Source organism: Columba livia, chromosome 8, assembly GCF_036013475.1.
Source record: "Columba livia isolate bColLiv1 breed racing homer chromosome 8, bColLiv1.pat.W.v2, whole genome shotgun sequence".
Lineage (NCBI taxonomy): Eukaryota > Metazoa > Chordata > Aves > Columbiformes > Columbidae > Columba > Columba livia.
Genome location: NC_088609.1, coordinates 29,545,134 through 29,567,936, shown reverse-complemented (window position 1 = coordinate 29,567,936; position 22,803 = coordinate 29,545,134). Strand labels below are relative to the sequence as shown.

The 22,803-nt window shown below is 38.8% G+C and overlaps 2 protein-coding genes across 4 annotated transcripts in view; one reads left to right on the top strand and one right to left on the bottom strand.

Moving 5' to 3' along the window:
• USP33 (ubiquitin specific peptidase 33) overlaps positions 1 to 11,048 on the bottom strand; it is a 42,784-nt gene extending 31,736 nt beyond the window's left edge. For all 3 annotated transcript variants that reach the window (XM_065071251.1, XM_065071252.1, XM_065071250.1), the window contains exons 1-4: positions 10,809 to 11,048; positions 5,505 to 5,642; positions 4,380 to 4,433; positions 2,194 to 2,256 (exon numbers count right to left, since the gene is read on the bottom strand). In XM_065071251.1, the coding sequence (XP_064927323.1) occupies positions 2,194 to 2,256; positions 4,380 to 4,433; positions 5,505 to 5,585 (198 nt within the window). In that variant the 5' untranslated portion in view covers positions 5,586 to 5,642; positions 10,809 to 11,048. The remainder of the gene's footprint in view (positions 1 to 2,193; positions 2,257 to 4,379; positions 4,434 to 5,504; positions 5,643 to 10,808) is intronic.
• Positions 11,049 to 11,121: 73 nt separating this feature from the next.
• The window catches only part of MIGA1 (mitoguardin 1), a 35,739-nt gene continuing 24,057 nt past the window's right edge, over positions 11,122 to 22,803 (top strand). Inside the window, exons 1-7 of the mRNA XM_065071311.1 lie at positions 11,122 to 11,333; positions 12,167 to 12,337; positions 15,046 to 15,223; positions 15,806 to 15,942; positions 16,185 to 16,311; positions 16,786 to 16,922; positions 17,636 to 17,759. Of these exons, the coding sequence (XP_064927383.1) occupies positions 12,239 to 12,337; positions 15,046 to 15,223; positions 15,806 to 15,942; positions 16,185 to 16,311; positions 16,786 to 16,922; positions 17,636 to 17,759 (802 nt within the window). The 5' untranslated portion in view covers positions 11,122 to 11,333; positions 12,167 to 12,238. The remainder of the gene's footprint in view (positions 11,334 to 12,166; positions 12,338 to 15,045; positions 15,224 to 15,805; positions 15,943 to 16,184; positions 16,312 to 16,785; positions 16,923 to 17,635; positions 17,760 to 22,803) is intronic.

Here is a 22,803-nt window from a genome sequence, read left to right as displayed (position 1 = left end):
TCATATCTGACATGCCTTTGTGTAATTACAGAACAAGAAGAAAGCATGTTGTCAGAGGTGTTACAATTCACAACAAACTAGTTTTCCAGGCATGTCTGCTATTGCTCACAATGGCAAGCTGTCTCCTGTACAGTAAGGGCAGTGTTTATTTCTAGTGATCTGCTGTAGGAAATTCAAGTTATTTAACAATCAACCAGGAGAGTAAGATAAGATTTTCAGTTCAGTTACAGTAAGAGGTGCTCATAGCAAAACAAACAAGTTCTCTTGTTGACAGCTTCATCCTGTGAAGCAATAGAAAAATCTGACAGATGGGGAACAGTTTTACTGTTCTAATCTTCATCTTTCTTTTTTTAACTTCTTTGCTTACTGTAGGATTGCATACAGTTGCTCTCCTCCAAATATTTCCACCAATCCTTCCTGTATTTCTTCCTTATACACAAGCACCAGCCATGTTTAGACAATGAGGGATCTGCTAGAAATTAGGAAAATACTGCAATTGCTGAAGGATGCCCAAGTTCTTCCTCCCCTCATTTAATAAGGCCTTGTACAAGAACAATGTTTTTAATATAAAATGTGGGCTCTGATTTCATTAAGTAGCCCTCACCATCAAAAAACATCACAAACATCAGACAATTCAAATCATAAGAATATGTTTGATTCTGTAGCTTAAGCTGAATAAATAATTACAAGTCTTCAGAGCAACAGCTTATTACTTTTCTTGAAGAAGACACAACGACCGTGATTATTTGTGGTACAGGGAGCCTTGCTGGTGGAAAGTGGAGTAAACAGAAATAAGCTGATTCATGTCAACCTTGTTTCTCTCAGTGAGTTTATTGAGATTGTTACTGAACAAAAAATCCAGAAATTTTAATTCAGCAACAAGAAAAATCAAGACAAGGATGGCACTGAAAGCAAACAAACTATCCACTCCCTTTCTCTTACCTGGAAAGTACATAACATTGCCAGAACACCATGTAAACCAGGAATTAACTACTGTAGAAAGCCAAGAGGTATAAAATTGTAGGCAAGAAATTCAGGGACCATCCATTCCCCAACTGCACTACAAGCAGCTCATTTATTTACCTATTTACTTACCTATTGTAAAGGCTCTAGAACTATGACTCAGCTTAAGCAGATGACAAAAAAAGAGTAGTATTTATATAGATTTATATTAATGAACTATTGATTTGTATAAATACGCACTCCTCTCAAGGTTCTGCTTCAAAACAAGTCAGGAGTGCTGGTAAAATGCATCCATGAAGTGTACTACTTGTAAAACTCTGGTGTATACTTTTTATCCACTTAAAAATTCACCAAGGTTTTTTTCTTAGTGTTTTTAAGACAAAAATTACCCAGTGTGGAACCTCAGATGTATTTTCTGACAGGCAAACTGTAAACTGGTGACAGGAATTGCATTTAATTGAAAAGTTAGCAATTTTGAAATGACAGATTAATAAAAGTACCATCCCTCTGTCCCCAGTACATTTGTTAAGAGAGAACGAAACATCTCATTTCATTCGTTTTGGCAAGTGTGCACAGAACAGACAGTGAGTTTAAGACCCAAACAGATGCACTCAAGCTGTCCAGCCTTGCCAGAACTTGGCACACTGAGCAACACAGTGCACACACTCCACTGCTCCTACAAAGCTGGGCCCAAAATCAGGACACAGCAGGAAAGGATACACTCAGCTCAGGCTACAGGTTCTTTATCAGTAGCCATAGGAACAAGAAGCATAGTGCAGAAGCAAAGCACCTGTTTCTGGTAATTTATATGTCCTATGTTCAGCTCTCACCTTCATTAATCCAACTTCCCTCCTCTTACCCATCAGGCAGCCACAATCCCAAAAAGTTAGTCTGAAGTAGTGAACTACTACATATAAGCTGAAGTACTCAAGAAGTCTCTTGATCATGCATCTTAAAGTCAACGGTGATTGTTCTTTTTTAACTTTCACAATGTTCTTTTAAGGAGCACAGTAATGTCAGAATTACATTAACTATGTAGCTGCCCAAAGTCTAAACTCAAATACTCTTAAATTACTAAGACCTGCTTCTATAGATGAAGAACAACCATAACTAACCAAACTTCCAAACAGTTATGCTAACACAGGCTATTGACTTCATCAAAATAAGTAAAACAAGTCCTCTAATTCTACTTCACTGCTTCAAGTAACCATTACTAACAGACACACGTACCTGGGAATGGGTGGTACTGTGATCAACATAGGATTCACCACAGCCAACATACGTACATCTGTTCTGTTGAACAAAACACAAAGAAGTATACGGAATCAAAAAGTGGTGTCAAACGTGTTTACAGAATAGGAATATACTGCCAGTCCCTCTAAAATTCACTCGAATTTCAAACTTGCAGAGTCCTACACAAACCAAGAGACATGCACAGTAAGTGTTAAAATAAATATCACCAAAAGCAAACAAGAATGCTGCACGATTTAACTCAACTCCTCTCGCTGGTGAACAGTGTTAGATATTTAATGTATTTGGAATATAATTTTTTGGCCATTTTGGTATATTTATTTATATATTTATATATTTATATATTTATATATTTATATATTTATATATTTATATATTTATATATTTATATATTTATTTGGTATATTTATTGATATTAAGGTCAACATGTTTTTTTTACATTTCATGGCTTGTTAAAGATTGTTACAGAAAATATGAAGTTAGCCCAGTGTCTAAAATACTGAACTGCAACGGCCTCGGAACATGACACATTTATACCAAAATACCCGTATGCCCCTCTCTGCAGTGCCTGCTATCGGAGTATTACTTCACAATTAATTAATTCTCTCCTTTTAAAGAAGAGTTTCCAGCACAACATGGATAAGTACTCACTGCATCCTACTTACAACATGCAAAATAATTGTTGATTTTAATTGTGCTAATTGCAAAATATATTGGGCTGAGTTGAGTGTGGAATCTTGCAGCTGCCAGTCCTCAAGCAATTTTCATTAATTCCTCATTTGCATGAGTCAAGACAATCACGTTAATGAGTACAGCACGTTATCTGTATAACTCTAAACACGTTAATTTATACAATCAAATAGCAGCTTAACACAGCCAATTTTCTATATTAACCAGTCATCGATGTTTGTTAAGTTACAGACAGTTAACATGCTGGCATCTCACCATGTTTTTCTACTGAAAAAGGTGAAGGCAATACGCCAATCCAAGTGGAGACACATCACAGCATGACACTAAGTGTCTTACTGCAATTAGAAAACTCTCCTATGGAAATGGTGGTATGAAAGTAAGTTTTTCAGTAACAGTTTAAGAGAGGAATTAAAAAAAACACGTTCTAAGCTTCACAGCCATTTCCCCACCTGCCAGGTTCATCTGTGAACGCCTCTTCCTACTCCCTAGAGGGCTTTTATATGTAATTAAACTTCAAGCCATCTAACAGAAAGACATTAAATACTGTTTCTTTCCCCCTTCGTTTCTATCTCTTATTGACAGAAGCAGCAAAATAATCTGATCTCTTGCTACCATAATCGACTAAAAAGGAAACTAATGAAGCAGATTTAATAAAATATACATACGCACACCTAAAGGTTGGCACGTCAGCCTGTGTATCTTCCTGACAGGACTTGGACAAATGTTGTCAAGAAATGCAGTCAAGGCTATAGAGCAAAATTTCAATCTCTGGAAACAGCTGTATGTCTGAATAACTAAATTACCTACATACTTTCCTGTTGGCATCATAGATCAATCAGAAGCAACATTTTTCAGAGAGTTTCAAGGGTTTTTTTTAATACAATGAGAATTATGTTTTTTGTAGACAGCAAGAAGAGTAAAGCAAAAGCATATTTAAGAACCATAACCAGGATAAGTACTGTACCAAATTCATACGAAGTTTGAAGAATGTTTATGCAAGCTTTTACAAGTTTCAAAGTAAGTTTTTTCTTTGTTTTGCTTAAGAAGAAAAAAAGCCAGAGTATGTACTGTTATGCCAGCAAAAGTCAGCATTTACTCTTAGATGTTATTACTACAAGTGCTAATAGATCCTTATGAAAAGTAACTTAATTCAGGAATAATATATTATTTTTCATATCTACAGACCTGGAGAAAAGATAAATAATCTTAAGAGCTAAAAAGTATGATAACTCAAAAAACCTTAATATGCTAGCTTATTAAAAAAACCCTCATTTTAAACACCATATTATTAAAATGTACCTAATAGAGGCAAAATAATTTTAAGAATAGGAAACTGCATAAGAGGTTTTGCTTTGAAATAATAAAGAAACTAATTTAAAGAACATCATTATAGCTGCTTCTTAAAACAACTACTACCAATTTCATCTACAGATGACTAGAAAAGCATCCTACTATGGACCAACAGAACAACTTACCTCTAAGCATGCCCAAAGGTTGGGTCCTCTGACTTTACAGTCCTGACAAGTGCCCTATGAAAGTCAAACACACAAGCAAAGTATTATTTCATCTATTTTTCACCAGTAAATCACAACCTCAAGACAAAACAAGAAAAAAATATTGTACATCCCAGTATCAGCTGAATAAATTTAAGACGAAAAACCCCAATATGTTGACAAGCAACCCAATTTTTGTTTTGCTTCGTATAATCTTAAGATCAGCAGATTTTTCTAGTACAACATTGGATCTCTGAGTTTTCAACCTTAAACCAAAAACTGTTCTTCTAAACAAAGCATAAATCATATATTATTTTGCAAATCCACAAAATTGGTCTTTCCTATAAATTTAACATAAAAAGCAATTAAAGTGACAGAACTTGTAAAAACTGTATATTCCTATTTGCAGACAGTCAACACTACCTGCAAAAGTTTAAAAAAGAATATGCAACACTAGAGAATGTTACGCCCTTCAGCATCAAATTAATCGTTACACCTTTCAGTTAAAGACGTTTAGCACCATGCACAGAAAAGGTCTGGCTTTTCATCACCTTCCAGCTACTAAAATGGATTACAAGATATTTCTTTTTTCCATTTATTAATACTAGCTGGAAACCAAGAGTTCAGGTAGGGGCAGTTTCTCAAACCACGGCTCCTCTATCAAAAAGTGAACTGTTATCCAAGAAAAACTTAGGCATAAATTTCTTTGTTGCAGTTTCTACTCAAAGGCAAGGCAGTTACACTATATGACATTAGCATTCCAAATGATTAACTGCTACAAAGGCAGTGTCTGAAAATACAGTTCAGCTTGGTGTCACGCTTACTCTTCTAGATAATATTTCCATTAAAACATCACTTGCTTTAGAAAACAGCACTGAGAAAGGTACTCTTTAAGTATTAGGTACTGGAAAACTATTTTTCAATTTTATCAGGTCCATAATTTTTCCCCCCTACTTCACTTAAACCTTACTATTCCAGTACAGAAGATTTTACCCATGCTTAATGCTTAAATGCATCTTAAAACTGATAATACGCGACAAGATATGTAGCTAAAATAAGTGACTAGAAATAACTGTGAGAAGAAGAAAGCAAGCTGCTACAACTCACATGGGATTTCTGTATCAATTCCTCTTTTGTTATCTCACCAACTGATTCCAGGTGTGGGCAATTGCTGCTGGGCGACGACATTCCAAAAGCTGTGTTTGCTGAGATCCTGGAGCCGGGATCTTCAAGACCAGGGAATCACTTGTCAAGAGAGGAAAGAATGAGTAAAACCTAATTCCTTACACTAGGCAGCAATATCAGGTATCTAATATCCCATATACATACTTAGAAAAGGCACGTTTTGTTAAAAGTTAAGTTAGAATAAATATGTTTATTAACAGCAAGGGAATCCAATAATTCAAATTAAACAGCTGTCTTCTAAACTGAAATCCTCTGACTTTAAGGGCATAAGCTAACAGAATCCCTAGTGGAGCTGAGCTGCTTTGGGTGAATTATTTAATTTCCTGACCTCTAGCATGCACCCTAACTACATAAAGACTACAGTTTTCAAGTCCACCCAGCACTGATGGTGTTTCTGACTGTATATTCTGGACAGGGATGTTAAGCAACATCGCTGAAATACCCTGCAGCCGTGAAGGCTGAAAGGCAGGAGCACGCCACTTACTTCTCAAAGGAGAAGGAAACTTTGTAAATAAACAAAACCAACATAAAGACACATTCTAGATTCAGGCATATTATATATCAAAAGCAAACTGAAACTTCTAATTCAGATGAAGTACTGAACACTCAATGTGATTTTCTCCGAGTTCTCTCTGTCCATCCGAGGTCTCTGATGCAGACAGAGAAACCTATCAGAAATAAATGCTAAATATACTCAGTTTGTCATTATTATTATTTTGATGGTTGCACAGAAAGCTGTAATGTTTTACAGAAGAAAAATTTAAACATGAACTCAGTAATGTTCTTTTCATGTAAATACTCCAATTGACTCATGCAGATAAGAACCATCCAAGAACTTTGCCCATTTGCTTTGGCAGCTTTATGTCTGTCCCTTCCGCTACATGGCCAATTACTCCTTTGAATATTAAGTAACCCAGAGCTTTGATGACGTGGGGAAAACAAACCTTGCCCAGCAGGCATCTCAGACAGGCTTCCAGTAAACTTCCAGTTTGTTATCCTTGACCTGGCCCTTACTTCCAGTTACTTGCAATAAGATCCCTTCCAATCAAGAGGCATTTCACTTTCCTTTGATTATAAAAGGTGTTTGTTGTTTAAAATATATGTGTGTGTATGTGTATAAATAGTCCATATTATTCCCATACAAATTCCTGCACAAATAACATTATATACAATTTGTACAGAAATACCATATAACACTTTATATAATTATATACATACATGTATATACCTGCACATATATTTCAATATATTTATATATAAATCATTACTTCTATATAAACACTATACAAGGTATTTCTTGTATATATAATGTGTATACATACACTTAAGTATGTGTGTGTATCTTTCCGTCTTTTTGAATGTCATGTTAACAGCTGTTCAATAAAATATTTAAAGACTTCTCTCTCAAGACTGGAAATACTACTAGTAAATTAATAATTCAGGATTTTTTTTTTTAAGATGAGGTCTAAATTCTCTTCCTGGATCAATGGCATGACATTTAGAAAGCATTATTCTCCAATATAAGCTGCAGCTGGAGAAGTATTTCCTCAGTGTCTATTTTAATCTATGTGTAGTATTGCTGAAAGACACTTAAAATATGAAAACACCAGTTTTTCAGATCAAACCTCCCCAACTTTCAATCATTTAGCAATTCTATTTTGAACTGTAAAGTTCCTTTCTAGAACAGAAAGGGAAACATGAACATACGTTTCATCTTTCTCATTTTGCAAGGTCTGTTAAAACATTAAAAATGGAGAAGTGAGTTTCAAATAAAGCTCTGACAATCTTAAATCAGCACTAATTCACGCTGACTTTAACACAAATGCTTTAGAAAGACTGGTGTAATGAATTAGTAAAGCTTTAGACTTTTTTTTTTAAAATGGAAGAAGCTTTCTGAACGCATTATTCCAAGTAGTACAAAGCAATGAATGGAGACTTCACCTCACGCTACCAGATTTGTATTGAATAGCTACTTTTCCTACCTGGAATGGTGTAAATCCAACCTGCAGTCCTCAACAAACGCAGACCCAGGAGCTGTGCCCATACCAGATGCATCTGATCTCCTCATAATAATAATAATCAGAAAGACTAAAGCATATTGAAGCTTGTGTTCCTATGGATATGGTCCCTGTCCTGATCCATATGGAGAGAATCTCTCGTAGAAGCCTAGTTAATGTTATGGATTATTTTTACATGTTATTATATGGGCAAAGCTGAATGGCCTTTCTTTCAACTTCTGTTAACAATTTTCTTACATGCCTCCTTCCATTCTGTAGCAACTGTGATAATTCACTGTACTGCCATAACCTTGGTAGCTTAATATACCTAGCTGCAGTAACACATTTTGGAAAATTGTATGTTAAAGTCTAAAACTGTAAAATAAATTTCAAAACTATGACTCATTCTTCATATTTTTAAGTCCCAGCAAGCGCAGAGTAGCCACTCCTCCTCTCACTGCCCTTCCTTCATTTCACCACATCCCACTCTAAAAGACGGCTTATCTTCCTCTACTGATGTATCTCATTATCACATCTGCTTTTCACAAGCTGCTGCCTTGCACTGACCTCACCCAAAAGTCATTTCTTTGCATTTTTAGTGATTAAAAAAAAAGAAAGATCGACTTGTGTAGTTTCTTTTACATTCCACTTTATACTCCTGTTCTGAATCTGGAGTAGGTCTCCACTTCATGACCCCAGTGACATGTGATAGTTTGTACTAGAAAAGTACCCAGATATCTCATGTGAACAGCTCTACTCGGTCAGATGAAAAGCCCCATATCCCATTTCCACCACTGACCAAAAGACATCCACAAAAGAAGAAAAAAAAATTACAAGAACATATAGCTTCCCTGAATCCTTTCCAGCTCTGGAATTTCCTGAAGCAAAAGTTTATATATTAGAAAGGCTTTATATCAGTAACTTCAGCTTTCCTCAGGCCACAGAACTCTAAAAAATTGTTATCGAGACAGGAATTCTTAGACAGCAACCATGCGTCCAGTGGTAATAAGAGTTTTTGTGTCACCTTTCATGGACCTTTCAGCAGTATTCCATGGTCTCAGTGGAACCTTAGAAAAAAAGCACAAGCCTCTGAGAACCACGGACCTACCTATACGGTATGCAAGAAGCATCTTTTTTTCACTATGAGGTTAAGAATGAAGTAAAACTTAATTGGGAATAGAACTCAAGTTTTCACACTAACTGCTAATTATAGAATTCATGCAATAATTTTCTCATTAAATGCTTCCTATATACCGAGGACAGAACTTTGCAGCCTCTCCCTTGCTGTCCCCAGCTCTCTCTGTTGTTTCCACTGAAAGGTTTTTTTCAGCCCGCCTGTCTCAATGCACAGTACTACATCATTCAACTAATTGGATCATTTAGTGTTCAAAAGAAGGATTTATTAACATATTTTTGCTCAGTGCGTGCATAGCAAGTCATACTTCTAAGAAAAAAGAAGCCTGTAACGCTTATCTTGAACTTTAGTCTTTTTGTGTTCATGTTCATTCTTTGTACTCACTAAGAAAATACCATTTGCTCATGTGAGCGGTCAGAGAAATGTGAACCATAACTTAGAGCATCATGACCAGCAACTTATTTATTATTCAGCAGAATTCCACGGCATCACAGACTTGTGTGATATCACACACACAGAAAAATCCCTTCAAACACTAAGAGAATTCACCTGATCTTGAAAATTATCTCAGGCTTGTGCAGGGAGCCTAATGTTTCCTAAAGAAACGCAACAGGTTATAAACTATTAAAAAAAAAATGTTGAATTACAGTTAATGTTTTCATCTGCTCAGTTATAGTAGTTAATGCTTCAACAGGTGTTGAAATAAACAAATATGTATCTTTAGTCTGTTGATGTCCCTAAGTACGAAGCCATTTTATCAGAGGGTTCAGTTAGAGAATTATGGTAAAAGATTTAAAAAATGAAATTATTATTCTGAAAACAGCAATTACCTGAAGCAGTAATTGTATTTTCACTACAGGCTTTTATTACCTTGCTTGTACAGCTTTGAGCAACAGCATGTCAAATCAGTAACTTCTAGGTTTAGGCTTCTTAATTGCACTCACAGTTGTTTTACTAGTGATGCACTCAAATAATCACATTTACTGTCATTTTATGGCAACAAATTTAGAGCGACACGGGGGTGCAATTTTGTAACTGAACATTTAATTCCTTAGAATATTAAAGAGATCTGGAACTTCCGTAATTATTTATCATACAGATACACTTCAGAAAAAAAACCTACCAGCATTCATTCCCATGGGAGCCACAGCCTTAGACGTACTTATTCGGATTTTTAAGATGTGCATTTTTCTACCAGTTTTCTAAAGAACTGTGTTGTTCTTTAAAAACTTTACTGATTTCTTTGACAATTATTACAGAAATAAACTACTAGAGAATAAACTCCGGTATTTTCCCAGTAAATGACAAAAGCATACTCAGTAAGCTTATAAAGATACCTGGTCCTTCTCTTGAGGGTCTGGGAAATACCCACTGGAGGAAGACACATCTTTTTAAAATCACTTTCATTAGATTTTTCTGTTATGAAGTATTGTTTTGAAAGGGCATAAAAAAAATGCTTGAGGGTGTATCTTCTTACAGGGTCAGGCGTTTTTCATTTTATATTGCCTTTCAAGGTATACAGACCGTCCATTCGCTTCTTTCTTCCACCACTTAAATTCTACCTCTGAAACCCATTAGCTGACCTTTCTGTTCCTAAGCGGATTTTCCTATCTCGGGCTCTGCAGGGATTTTCCACCCGGCTCGTCTCTCCAGCCCACTGCCCCTCTCGTACAGGGGGATCTAAGCGTGCAGACACCTCAGGGAACGAACAGAGTGATTTAGAGGTAAATCACTGTTTTTCGGAACTGCACCGTCGCCGCCTGGCTACAACTTCGCACGCTGTTTGCGGAGGTCGATTCAACGTTCTCCGGCCGTTCGTAGCGGGCGGGCAGGCGGCCCAATGCCCAGCGGCCCACACGCCGCCCCGAGCGGGCAGCCCGGGCACCACCGCACCGCCCCGCCCCGCAGCCCGGGGGGAGGCCGCCCCGGCCCCCACCCAGCCCCCCGGGAGCGCGGCGGCCATCACCGTGCCGAGCCGCCTTGGACTTTGAGACCGCCGGCAGACACCGCCCGCCGCGCTCCCGTCTCCCCTCACAGACGCCGGACCCAATCTGCTTTCCCCGCCGCGAGCACGACTCCCCCCTCCCGCCTTACCGGGAAGATGCACCGTGCGCAGAACCCGGGGCTCAGCGGGGCCGCAGCCAGCGCCACGGCTCACACCGATGGCGGACCCCAGCCCCCGGGGACGCCGCGGTGCAGGCGGCCGCTGTGGCGGAGAACGCGCGGCCCCGGCGCGGCCACAGCGGCTCCTCCTCACGCGGACAGACGCCCACCGGCTGCGGCAACAGCGGCCGCGGGACGCGCCCCGCACAAAGATGGCCGCGCCGAGCGTCTCCGCCGCTCACGTGAGCGCTGCCATACACAAAGATGGCGGCGCCAGGCTCTCGCCCCACCGTGCCCGCCCGCCCGCAGAAGAAGGCTGCCCTGCGTAAAGATGGCCGACGCGGACTCCTAACGGAGCGGGTCACCCTCACGTGGCAGTGGCAGAAGCCGCCTCCTGGCCAACCTCGGGCGCTTCTCCGCGGCCCGGAAGCAGATCTCTGCTGGTCTCCTAGCAGCCGCCGGTGCGGGGAGGCAGCCGCGGCTGCTGCCCGTGGCGTCTGCGCCGGTGCTTGGCAGGTAACGGAGAGCGGCCGCCGCGCAGTAGGACCCGGCCCGGGCCCCGGGAGAGACGCGCCCGCCTTTGCCTAGGCGGCTGTGGGGATGGGGCTGAGGGGCGCGCGGAGCCGGCCCAGCGGTCTGTCATCCGCCCTGCCCGTGATGCTGGGGCTGCCTTGTCCGGGGAGGGCTCCGCAGGCCCGGGGGGAGGCGGCTTCTCCCTGTCCGGGGCCGCTGGGGCCCCGCTCCGTGTCTGCCGGCGGGGAGACGCTGCCGGGCTGAGGGAGCGCCCGGGGCGCGGCACAGCCCGCCTGCGGCCGGAGGCGTCAGCGCGGGAACAGCCGGCGGTTCCAGCGCCAGGGGCTCGCCCTGTGCTCAGCCTCAGGGATCTGCCTTTTAATGGGGGAGATGATGTTAGGTTATAGTATTTATTCCTCATAGCGTGTCTACGAAAAATTGAAGCTCTGAACGAAATAAACTTTTTCTGGCTGTTCTCACATCTTTTAACTGGCAAATCTGCTCCTCCACCAGTAGTGATCTTAGAAACGGTTGTTTCCATGTCTGATTTAGAGGATGTAATATAACAAGTGAACTGCTAGGCAGCAACAAGGGGTGACCGAGCCCTCTGTAGAGCCTGGTTGCACACACAGGTCTCTGCACAGGGCACTTGGGAGGAACGAGGCCTGAGCTGAGCCAGCAAATTTTCCGTCTTCCCATTAAGCATCAGTCTTTACTCAGAAACAAAACATCAATCAGACAACTCCTCTACCTGTTATGTAAGAGGCTCGAGCTTGTAGAAGAAAACTGTCCAGGGCTTCTATTGCATAATGCAGTGTGTATCCTTCATTTGACAGAGTATTCCAGAGACCATCTGTGGCCGTTTTCAAGTTAGTTCCACTTAATGAGGTTATGGGAGAGAAGGAGCCATGTCAGAAGAAGCTGTTACTGAGGCACGGTTTTCCCTGAAGACAGTAGCTTTACGAGTATTTCATCTTCCCCTTTCTTGGTATTATTCTCTTAACCAGGTAACATCTACATTATAGTGTCACTTTTAATAGACATCTACAAATCCAATTGCAATGTTGTACTCACTCTTCTAAGCTTAATATGTATTAAATTTGTGCAGAATGTCTTGATTTTTAGTCTATTTAGGACATTGAACTGAGTATTTTTGTCTTCTGCTAATAAATGCTTAGTGCGTTGTCATATATCTCACTGAAGAGATTGCTTTATCTCCATTGTCTATATGTCTTCATTTTGTAACAGCATTTTCAGCAAATCAAATATCAAAAACCTCAAGTTGTCTTTTTAATTTTTGTAGATTTTTTCATGTATTTAAAAACTAAACATAACTGTCATTACATTTTGAAGAATAATGTTGAGTGTGGTCTGAAATACTTTTGAGGTTTCCAGTACTACTCGCCAATTAATCTGAATGGTAATTCATCATTGTAAATCAAAAATCCTTGTTCTAGTTTTCAAGTCACTTGTGTTTGATTAAATAAGTGACAAATGACTAAAACAAGGCAGTGATTCTTTAAAAGCAGGCTGCTTTTTAAAACTCGTTCTCTTCTTTTTGCCGGTTTTGTTTGTTTTACTTATGGAAAGATCTTCAAGTAAAACCTTAAGGCTCTGTTAGTCACAGTATTTCCTTTTACAGATGATATTGTAGGCTGGTTTTCACTAGTAACATGGATAGTGGTCACTCAAATCTGGGCAAAGAGCACATTATGATTTTAGTTTTTGGGTTGACAAAAGCTGGAGGTGTTGTGAAACTGATATTCCTTGTCTACATGGAATCATGAGATTGTCCCTAGTACACCTTCATGTCAAAGACAGGAAGAAGGAGCAGTAGTTGTGTTGTAGAGATTCAGAGGAGAGAGGTGTTAGTTGCCTATAACTACATATGTGATAAACGATAGAGTAAAATAAGTTAGAATTAATTGAGAAAATATTAAGGCTTAGTCATATCCCACAGAGAATAAGCTTCTTGAAGAGTGAACTGTGTTCTGGTGCCATAATACACAGGAAAACAGTTGGCTGTGTACAAAATATGCTTCAGTAGATTTTTGTTTCCATTCTCTGTATGTTGGATCATTGACAAGGGTAGCTAACATTTAAAAAAATGTTTATAATTAGGAATGCCAATAATATATTTAAAAATAGACATTAGCAATTCCTAATCAAGTTCTACTTTTAAAACCCACGTCTTTAATATGACTGTGTTTTATTTTTATTGAATTAGATGCTTGTAAGCAAAAGCATAATTTTTCGTATTTCATTTTTCACATTACATGTAAATGCTTTTCAAAGTTTTACTGCGTATAAAAGCAGACTGTGATACTCTCAATCGTAGCTTCATCTGATTATTTTCACATTTTTCTGTCTTTAGAATTCTCACTGCAAGATAATTGATTTCATATCCTGTTTAAATACCACGTGCAACTTCATTGTGTGCAACAATCAAGTTCCCCTCCTTAGACATTTTAACTGTTAATTTATTATTGTGTTTGTAGGCACAAACAAATGAAACATTTACTTAGTTTTATGAAACTTTAGTTTAACATTTAATTCTGTGAGCCTCAAGGTTTTAATCTCAGTTATTTGGTTACTAACTCTTTTCTGTGAAACACATCATTTTTTGTAAGCACGCCTTTGTGCTGTGTTGCAGGGATTTCCTTTTCCTCGCAGAGCACGGCGCCAGGTTTTCGGCATCTGTCGAGATACAGCACCACTAGGGACAGGGTTCTCAGGTCAAAGGCGTTTGACTTGTTGATTACAAACTCAGTGCAGAGCAAAACTCCTAAAGCTGCTTTAAATTCCCCAGCTCTGATAGTATTGAGCAAGTGGGGACTGGCAGCGTCCAACGGTGCTCTGGGTGACAACTCGCTCTTGTACGAGGAAACATGTTACAGAAATGCCACCTTAGCCCCAAGGACTGCAGATCTCATCTTCTCCCAGCAGTCTGTTTCTGAAGCAGCATGAATTTCCAAAAGATTTTGTGTATGTGGACTCTAGTTTCCAGTTAAATGGCTCTTTGTCTATCTTGTCACTTAACATTTTATAAACTTCATTAATGGCTTTTAATTCCAGTTGCTTGAATGTCTGGCTCTTTTTTGCTAATTTAAACATCTGTAGACTATGACTGATCTAGATCTAAAATAAAATGTAACAATTAGAAAAAAGGTTTATTTAGAGAAGTATGTCCAAATACATGTTCTTCCCATAATGAAACACAATGCAAATATTAGCTTTTGGATACTCTGCTTCTCCACAGTGCAAGGAAATAGCCTAGTTGTGAAGGGTGAGTTTCTTCTCAGTATTTTTTGTTGTTGTTAGAGAATTAATTGAAGCCCCGCGTTGTCTTGTGTTAGAAAGAAATATATATAAAAAAATTTCTCTGTAAGTCATTTACTTAGGTCCCCACAGTTTGCGGATTCGCGATACACCTTATAGTTCTCGGTGTTGCAATATGTGTCTCAGTGCAGCCACTCATTTGTCGCACCAGCCCCTTTGTAAACTCCCTCACCTACTCACCATGATGAACTTTGAGAAGCCTTTAGTCTGTGTCCTTACTCGGAGTTTGTTGTTTCTCAGGCCACGTGAGAGCAGCATCTCTTATCTCCCTCAAACAAGCCATAGCCTGGGTTGAATGCACCAAAAGGAGGGTAGAAGGAAAGGTGGGAGTTAAGGAGCGTATACTTCTAAAGAAGTCACATTCTTTTCTTTTCAGATAAAGCTTTCCCCTGGGTTAAGGAAACTCTTCACGGTAACAGCAGTGAGCGCAATATCTGTTATTTTTCTGGCCCATCACTTTAAAAGAAGACGTGGAAAGAAAAACAAGAAAGTGCCACCATGGGAACCAAGTCATCTAGTATTAGAGTGCACCAAAGCAGCTGCGTCAGAAAAAGGTACGTGATGGAACCCCCGAGGTTTTTTTTATGTTCCTGGAGGGGAAGGAAAGGGGTGTGAGGGAATGGGTGTGCATGACAGTGTGTAGTAGTAAAACTGTTTTCCTTTAGTGCTGAAGAGGTTTGAATTGTTAGACTAGAAATTATGCAAATTGGGAACAAAATTACATTGCCTTATAAATAAACTGGTCTTGTTCTCAGCATCTGTCAAGATACAGCACCACTAGGGACAGGGTTCTCAAGTCAAAGGCATTTGACTTTAATAATGAATTTGTGATAAAACCTTTTTTTTATCAATAGTGTATTAACAATGGTGTTTGCCGTTCTTGTGGACGTATTTCAATACTGAAAAAAGCAGATTTAATTTTTATAGGATGGGAAAATATTATGCTCAAATGCATGGTTATTGTTATAGGTGTTCTGTTCTAATTTTTAGTTTCTCAGGTAGAACTGTAAACAAAAGAATAGTTGTTTGCTTCTAAACTGGATTTTATTGAAGAGAGTAAATGTAATGTGTAATTGACCTTACTAACGAGAGAGACACTGATTTTAAAGCTGCTGCAAACTCATTCTATCTCTTAGGTTCCAGCTGTTCCAGTAGTCGGCAAAACTTGACTCTTTCTCTGAGCTCTGCCAAGGACAAAGGTTCTCAGTCTTGTATCTATACAAATGGAGGACTTTTCAGTAAATACTCTGGTTCAGTTCAAAGCCTGGCCTCGGTAAGTAAAAGTGTTTTAAGGCTCTTGAATGTCAGTTCACCTAATGGTTTCACTGAGCTGGAACAACTTTCCTGAACCAGCTGCACAGAAGGCTAGAGATGCTGAGGAGGCCATTGTACTTACTGCATAGTAAAAACAGTTTCCACGAAGATCGAAGATCGTTTGGCTGTAATGTACTCTGGCAGGAATGTAGTTTTAAGGATACTTTGTATAACAACATGTCAAAATTTATTTTTTGTAAGGTTCAGAGTGCCACCTCTTGTCACAGTTGTGCTTGTGCCAATTCTAATTCCTGGGACAAAGCAGATGAAGATGATATTAAGCTGGTCAATATTCCAGTGACCACACCTGAAAATTTATATTTGATGGGTAAGTTACAATAAGAATATTCAGCATCTGTCAACAGTGAATGTAAATACTTTGTTTTTATGGCAAAGTGGCACACAGTATTATTGTGGTGTTCTTTCGGAGTCTCCTGTTGGCATGTGTCTAAGACCATTTCTGTCAAATAATGAAATCTCACTTGATCTAGAGTTAGTTTTTCAAAGTATATTTTTTCTCGTTGCTGTAATTGTAGTAATAATCCATTAAATTATTTTTAAAAGTAAATAAGAAAAAATGCATTGAACATTGTTGCTTTAATCATATTGTGAACTTCCTTATCTTATTAAAAAGGCAGATATATATTCTTTGAGACTGGGAATTGCTGTTCTTTTAAAAACTTGCATCTCTACTGTAATTTTGCTTATTAGCTACGTAGTTTCCTGTGACTCTAAAATGTGAATACATATGGAAGCTGTGTGTTTGACATGGAGGCATGGAGGTATTCCCAATCTCCCCTAGGTATGGAGCTTTTCGAAGAAGCCCTGCGGCGATGGGAACAGGCACTAACTTTCCGTAACAGGCAAGCTGAAGATGAAACGGCTTGTGGTTCCATTAAACTGGGAGCAGGAGACGCAATTGCAGAAGAAAGTGTAGAAGTGAGTGTATTCAATTTCTAATTACTGCTGCTGCCCTGACAATTCGTTGCATCTTGTTACCAAAATTGATAATTAATTCAAAATTCCACTTTAGTAGTCTTGCATTTAAAAGACATCTAACTTTATTCGTTTTGTTTTGTTGGTTGTTTGCAGGAGTGCAGCATGAGGGAATTAGCTTTATTTACTTTTTGGCAATTACTGTTGCGTTTGCTTCTGGATGGTATTATCAAGCTACCAAGCATACTAGTTCTCTGCACAAAATCCCTTGGGTCATCCCTTTCTTTATGACTATGTGAGAGGATATCTGCTTAGCAAAGATAAACGTCTTGGAAAAGATGATCTGTTTATGAATATTCACAAATAATTTGCTTGAACTTTATTCCTTTGTTCTTGTCAACTAAATGCTAATATTTTGAAATAGACACGTAACTGTGTGGCTTTCAGTATTTCTAGTGCAGTAAACATCACACAGAATTTTGAAGCATTTTAAAGTTTAGATTTTGTTTTTATCACATTAAATTAGTATGCGTATGTTTAGAAAAGCGTGTATGTTTTGGATGTTGAAATCTTCATCTGGCAGTGTCCTGTGCAGTTTGTAGGAAATGAACGTGCCATGGTTTGGTCTTTGAAGGCTTTATATTCTTAGATTTTACAAAGAAATCTTACAGACCATAAACAAATAGAAAAATCTTCTAATGTGTCTCTTCTTGCAGGATATCATTAGTGCTGAATTCATTCATAAGCTTGAATCCCTTCTTCAAAGAGCTTATCGGCTTCAGGAGGAGTTTGAAGCTACCCTTGGGGTTTCTGATCCTGCTTCACTAGCTAATGATATTGGTGAGTACTCCTATTTTACATTTTTATTGCTTGTGATAGTAATTGTTGTGGAGGAGAAGTCACTAAAATATCCATTAAGCAGAATTACATTTATGAGTGAATAAACAGAAAAAAATCAGGTTCTTTACATTATTGTGTAATCTTTGACGTAGTGCTTGTATGTTAGATAAGAATGGAGAGAGGAAGTTTTTTCTTTGTGGCTTGTCAGTATACTTCAGAATTTTCATAGTTCTCAACTTTCTAAAGTCTGTGTTGACTTGGGTCATTAAATATTTATGCAGAAAGAGTTAGTCTGAAATAAACATCCATTACCAAAGCTCTTATCACTGGTGGCTGAAACTTATCACAGTTATGAGTGACTAAAACCAGGATGTTAAAATGGCAAATATAATGGGTAGGTGCTGCCAGACATGCTGATTAAGTGCAGATAGTTTGATTATTTTTATTTAAAGAATTACCTTCAGAAGTTCTTAAAGATTGATACTATTATGCTCTTTCATAATTCAAGACCAAGCATCTGATCTCAAATAACTGTCAGACTTTAAAGGCAGAACATGTTCTGGGATTCGTTTCAGTCTGGTCTTGTTTGTTGGGCTTCAGCTGGACTGGCACAAGGTGGCAGTACTCACATCGCTGAGCCCTCCTGCTATCCTGCAACTACTAAATACAGCGCTGAGCAAGGCAGGAGTTAAATTTAGGTACACCTGTTAAATTTAGGTGTACACATCCGTGTGCACCTGTTAATGTAATTCCTAAAGCAGAAAAGCGGTTACATGTTTTATTTCTGTGTCTGAAACCACAAGCCCTAAATAAAGTTGCAGTGTATATCCATTATTAAAATAGAAGTTTATTTGTAATTGCTCTCTTCAGGCAAAATTAATAAAAAGGTATTCAAAGGACTCTGTGATGTTTAATGTGTTTAGTTACTATTTTGCTTGGTTACTCTGGCAGTATTTCAAATTAATATTTCATTTTTTTAGATCTGGTAACTGGATTCTTGTTTACCAAGAACGTTTTGAGAATTGAATCCCTTTGAAACGTTCTTCATAGAAATGATTAATGATCTCTTGAGTAGATGTCTGTTACTTCATTATTAATTCTATGTGTGCTGGCCCAGATGAGCGAGGAAAACAAGTAATCAAGTGGTTTAGTGAGTAGTGTTTTCACTGTTCAGGATTTGGGGCTTTTTCATCATCCTTGTCTTGAATTTGTGGCTTGAGCAGCAAGTGATATATTAAAGAATGCTTCACTTATTCAGAATGCTTTAGAACAAAACCAGAACATCATCTGTTTCCAGGCACTGTGGTGTGTGGTAGACTTAAAACTGTGGTGGTGCTTATTAGACTTAAAACGGGATGGTTTTGTTAAATATTCAATATATAAAAACATGGAATGACTAAAAATTTCTTAGATCATTTGCTTTCCTGTGGGGTGTGACACTGAGTGTAGTGCATGAATGTTTGAAGTAGGATGTTTTGAAATTGACAGGTTTTTGGTAACTTTCCCAGGAGAGACAGCAAAGTATGTTTGGGAAAATCCTAGAGGCTCTTGTATGGATTTATTCCACTCCCTCCCACCCCCCCTACTGCAAAATACAAATGACAGTTCTGAACAGAAACAGAAAGGAAAATGCCTGTGTTCTGTAGGAATGTGTATCATTTGTGTCAAAAGAGGCAGCATCTGCTAAATCAGAATCTATAGTCCTGGATGATTTATACCCAAAACTTAAAGAAGCTGGATAAAGGCTAGATAAAGAAATCCATCACTTACTATTCACTGATCTGGGAAAATGGAAATTGCTCCAAATGATTAGGAAATCACCAATTTAGCTCTGAATCTTAAAAAACAACCACGTTAAGCGTCATACCTGTGAAATAATAGAGTTGCTAATTTGCATTTCTGTTACCACAGATAACATAAGAAAAGGTGTAAATAGTGCCAGCTGATACGGTTTCATGGTAGGTAGTTTTTCCTGAACTGTAGGTTTTTGAGAGATCTGCAGTTTGGAGGCGTTGATATATCATACATCAGATGATAATAACTAGATCACTGACATGAACACTTGTTTATACATCTGTCTACTGTTAAGGGAGAAGTTTGCTTTCTAGGGAGGATGTTTGATGAAATGCTGTAATTTTATCAACTATGTAGCTGATGATAAAATCATTTGTAGAGCTGGAAGTTGATAGGAGATTGTAATTTAGGGCGTGAACAGTACTGAATTAATAAAAAGGAAGGGTTAATGATACTGATCTGGTTTATCTATTTAACTGGTTACAGTCTGAAGAAATCACATTTGAATTCAGGCAAATAGGGGTTGTACACAGATGAGAGATTTTAAAAGAAAAATAATAACGAAACCCTCTTGGAATGCATTAGGAAAATTATGCATCACAGTCAGTGTAAGTTCTCAGCACAGTGCTGTAGAAAAAAGACAGTTGCTGATCTTTGGCTATGGGAAAAGGACAGCAGCAGCATAGAGGCAGATACAATCTTGGTTTTGTGTGGTTTTAGAATCCTGTGTCTAGTTCTGTTGTTCATATTTTAGAAGGTATGGAAGTATAGCTCAAAACAAGCCATAAAAATGATCCGTGTTTTGGAAAAACAAGCTAATACATCTCTTCTGTTGCATGTGTCCAGCTCCTTATTAAAGAAAATACCGAGAGGTGACTTAGTCTTTCTGAATAGCTACTTACACATGGAAAAGGTATGTGGTGCTGGAGGATTTGTAGACCTTGTTGTCAGAAGTCATAACTAGATCCCATATCTGGTTGTTCAAGTGAAACAAGTTAAGTTCTGAAGTAAGTTGCCTCTGAAGTGTGTTGAGGGTATTTCAGTGTTTTAGACTTCTTTTTTTTTAATGCTGTTTTGAGGGATGTTGTTATTCCTCTTTGAAAGGAAGAGATGCACTTGGGGTAGATGGTCATTGTGGTCTTTCTGGCATATCAGTGTTTCCCCTTACTACTGCTATTTTTTCTTTGATTGTGGGCCTTGGAGTGAACAAGAAAAAGCCTTTGTTGCCCTTAAAGCTTCATAACGTGTGCAGCTTGTCGTTAGGATGCTTATAACCAGCTGTGTTGCTTCAGGGTTTTACCTGTTGACCCACAGCTGTGATCAGAAAATGTTTTGCCTTTTTTTCCTCTGATACACACGATGGTTAGGTATAGTTTATGGATTTTCCTTCTATTTTCTCCATTTAAAGCACTTGTGATTAGACACAGCTGGAGACATGGCTCTGGGCAGTCCGACAATGCAATCAAGTGCTTGCTGCATAACTGTCTGACTAGCAGTTCTTGGTCAGAAACCCTGGGGTTTAGTGAGCTCCAAATCTGGTCAGGAAGGAAGCTTACAAAGGTAAAAGACTTCCATCCATTTCTGGTTTTCAGCTTTCTCTGTAAAATCTTCTGTCAAACTTCTGGGGCTCCTGGAACCACACTCTCCCCTACTTGTCTACTAGTCACAGATGTTGCTCCTTCCCAAAACCTTTAAATGTTATTCTTCCCAGGTCATCATTTTCTTCTACCTAATCAAATTAAGATCTTAGCACTGCCATTAATCAATCATACGGCAGACTTGCTTTTCACTTTGTGATCCCACTTGCTAGTTGAAGTTGGTTGGAATGATAAACAATCTGCCAATCAGCTTAGAGAAACAGCTTTCTGGAGGACATTGTTAACATACTGCATGGGAGAGTCAGGAACGAGTCACCTGCAGCCCTGCTGGAATCCAATAGTTGTCACTGCAGCCACTGGCTCTCATGATGTGGCCTGAAATGCTTCTCTTCTGTCTCCTATGGCAGGTAAAAGGTGACTTCTCAGAGCAGACAATCATCACTTGAAGTGGTTGCATGCTGTAGTCTAATTGTGTTTTGTTTGATTCTTGTGCAAATTAGCAGCTCCAAATGCCTTTTTTTTTTTTCCTCTAGTTATATGTAAACTAAATATTTTATCTCCCAGATATTTCTAAACACTCAACTTTTAGCAGTGCAGAAGATACAGGTATAAATAAAGAGCTGAGTCTCTTTAGTTCAGGGAAGAGGAGACTGAGGGGTGACCTCATTAATGTTTACAGATAGATAAAGGGTGAGTGTCAGGAGGATGGAGCCAGGCTCTTCTTGGTGACAACCAATGATAGAACAAGGGGTAATGGGATCAAACTGGAACACAGGAGGTTCCACTTAAACTTGAGAAGAAACTTGTTCCCAGTGAGGGTGGCAGAGCCTGGCCCAGGCTGCCCAGGGGGGTTGTGGAGTCTCCTTCTGTGCAGACATTCCAACCCGCCTGGACACCTTCCTGTGTAACCTCATCTGGGTGTTCCTGCTCCATGGGGGGATTGCACTGGATGAGCTTTCCAGGGCCCTTCCAACCCCTCACATTCTGGGATTCTGTGATTATGTGAAATAAATACCTCTTCTTGTGGGTAGAATTCTATTAAGAGTAACAATAATTAATAATTTCAATCTCTAAAAGGTATTGTTGACTTATAAATAATGAATAAAGCTCTGGAGAAGACTTGCATTTTAAATAGATGAAATAACGGAATGCAATTATGTTCATTGTTGTTGCATTCTCCACTGGACTTTCCGAATTATCATAAACCAGAAAGCTAAATAAGGTTTCTATAGAAAAAAGATTTCTGGACATGATAAAAACAAGTATGTATGGCTAAACTACTGTTGTTTTCATGCTGAACATCTTAGGAGTGTGAAACAAGATGAGAAGCCTCACAACGGGCTTTCCTGACGTAGGTATAAGCTGCACTGAATCTGGAAGAAAGCAGCTGGCAGAAAACTGTGAAACAAAATATTCATCTTGTTATTTCTGAGTGGTGAATGTGAGGGGGTAGAGGGCTGAAAGCTTCCAGTACTCTCTCTAGTCTGTTTTTATAAAGAAAAAATAATGATTTTCTTTTTTTTCCTCTTATTTTTTTCTTTTTTCTTTTAGATCTTCTCTAGGAGACTGAAATATTAGTCAGGCTAACTTGGGAGGAATGCAGAGAGTTAGGAAAGAAACAATAGCTTTACTTATGAGCAGAATTGCAGGTC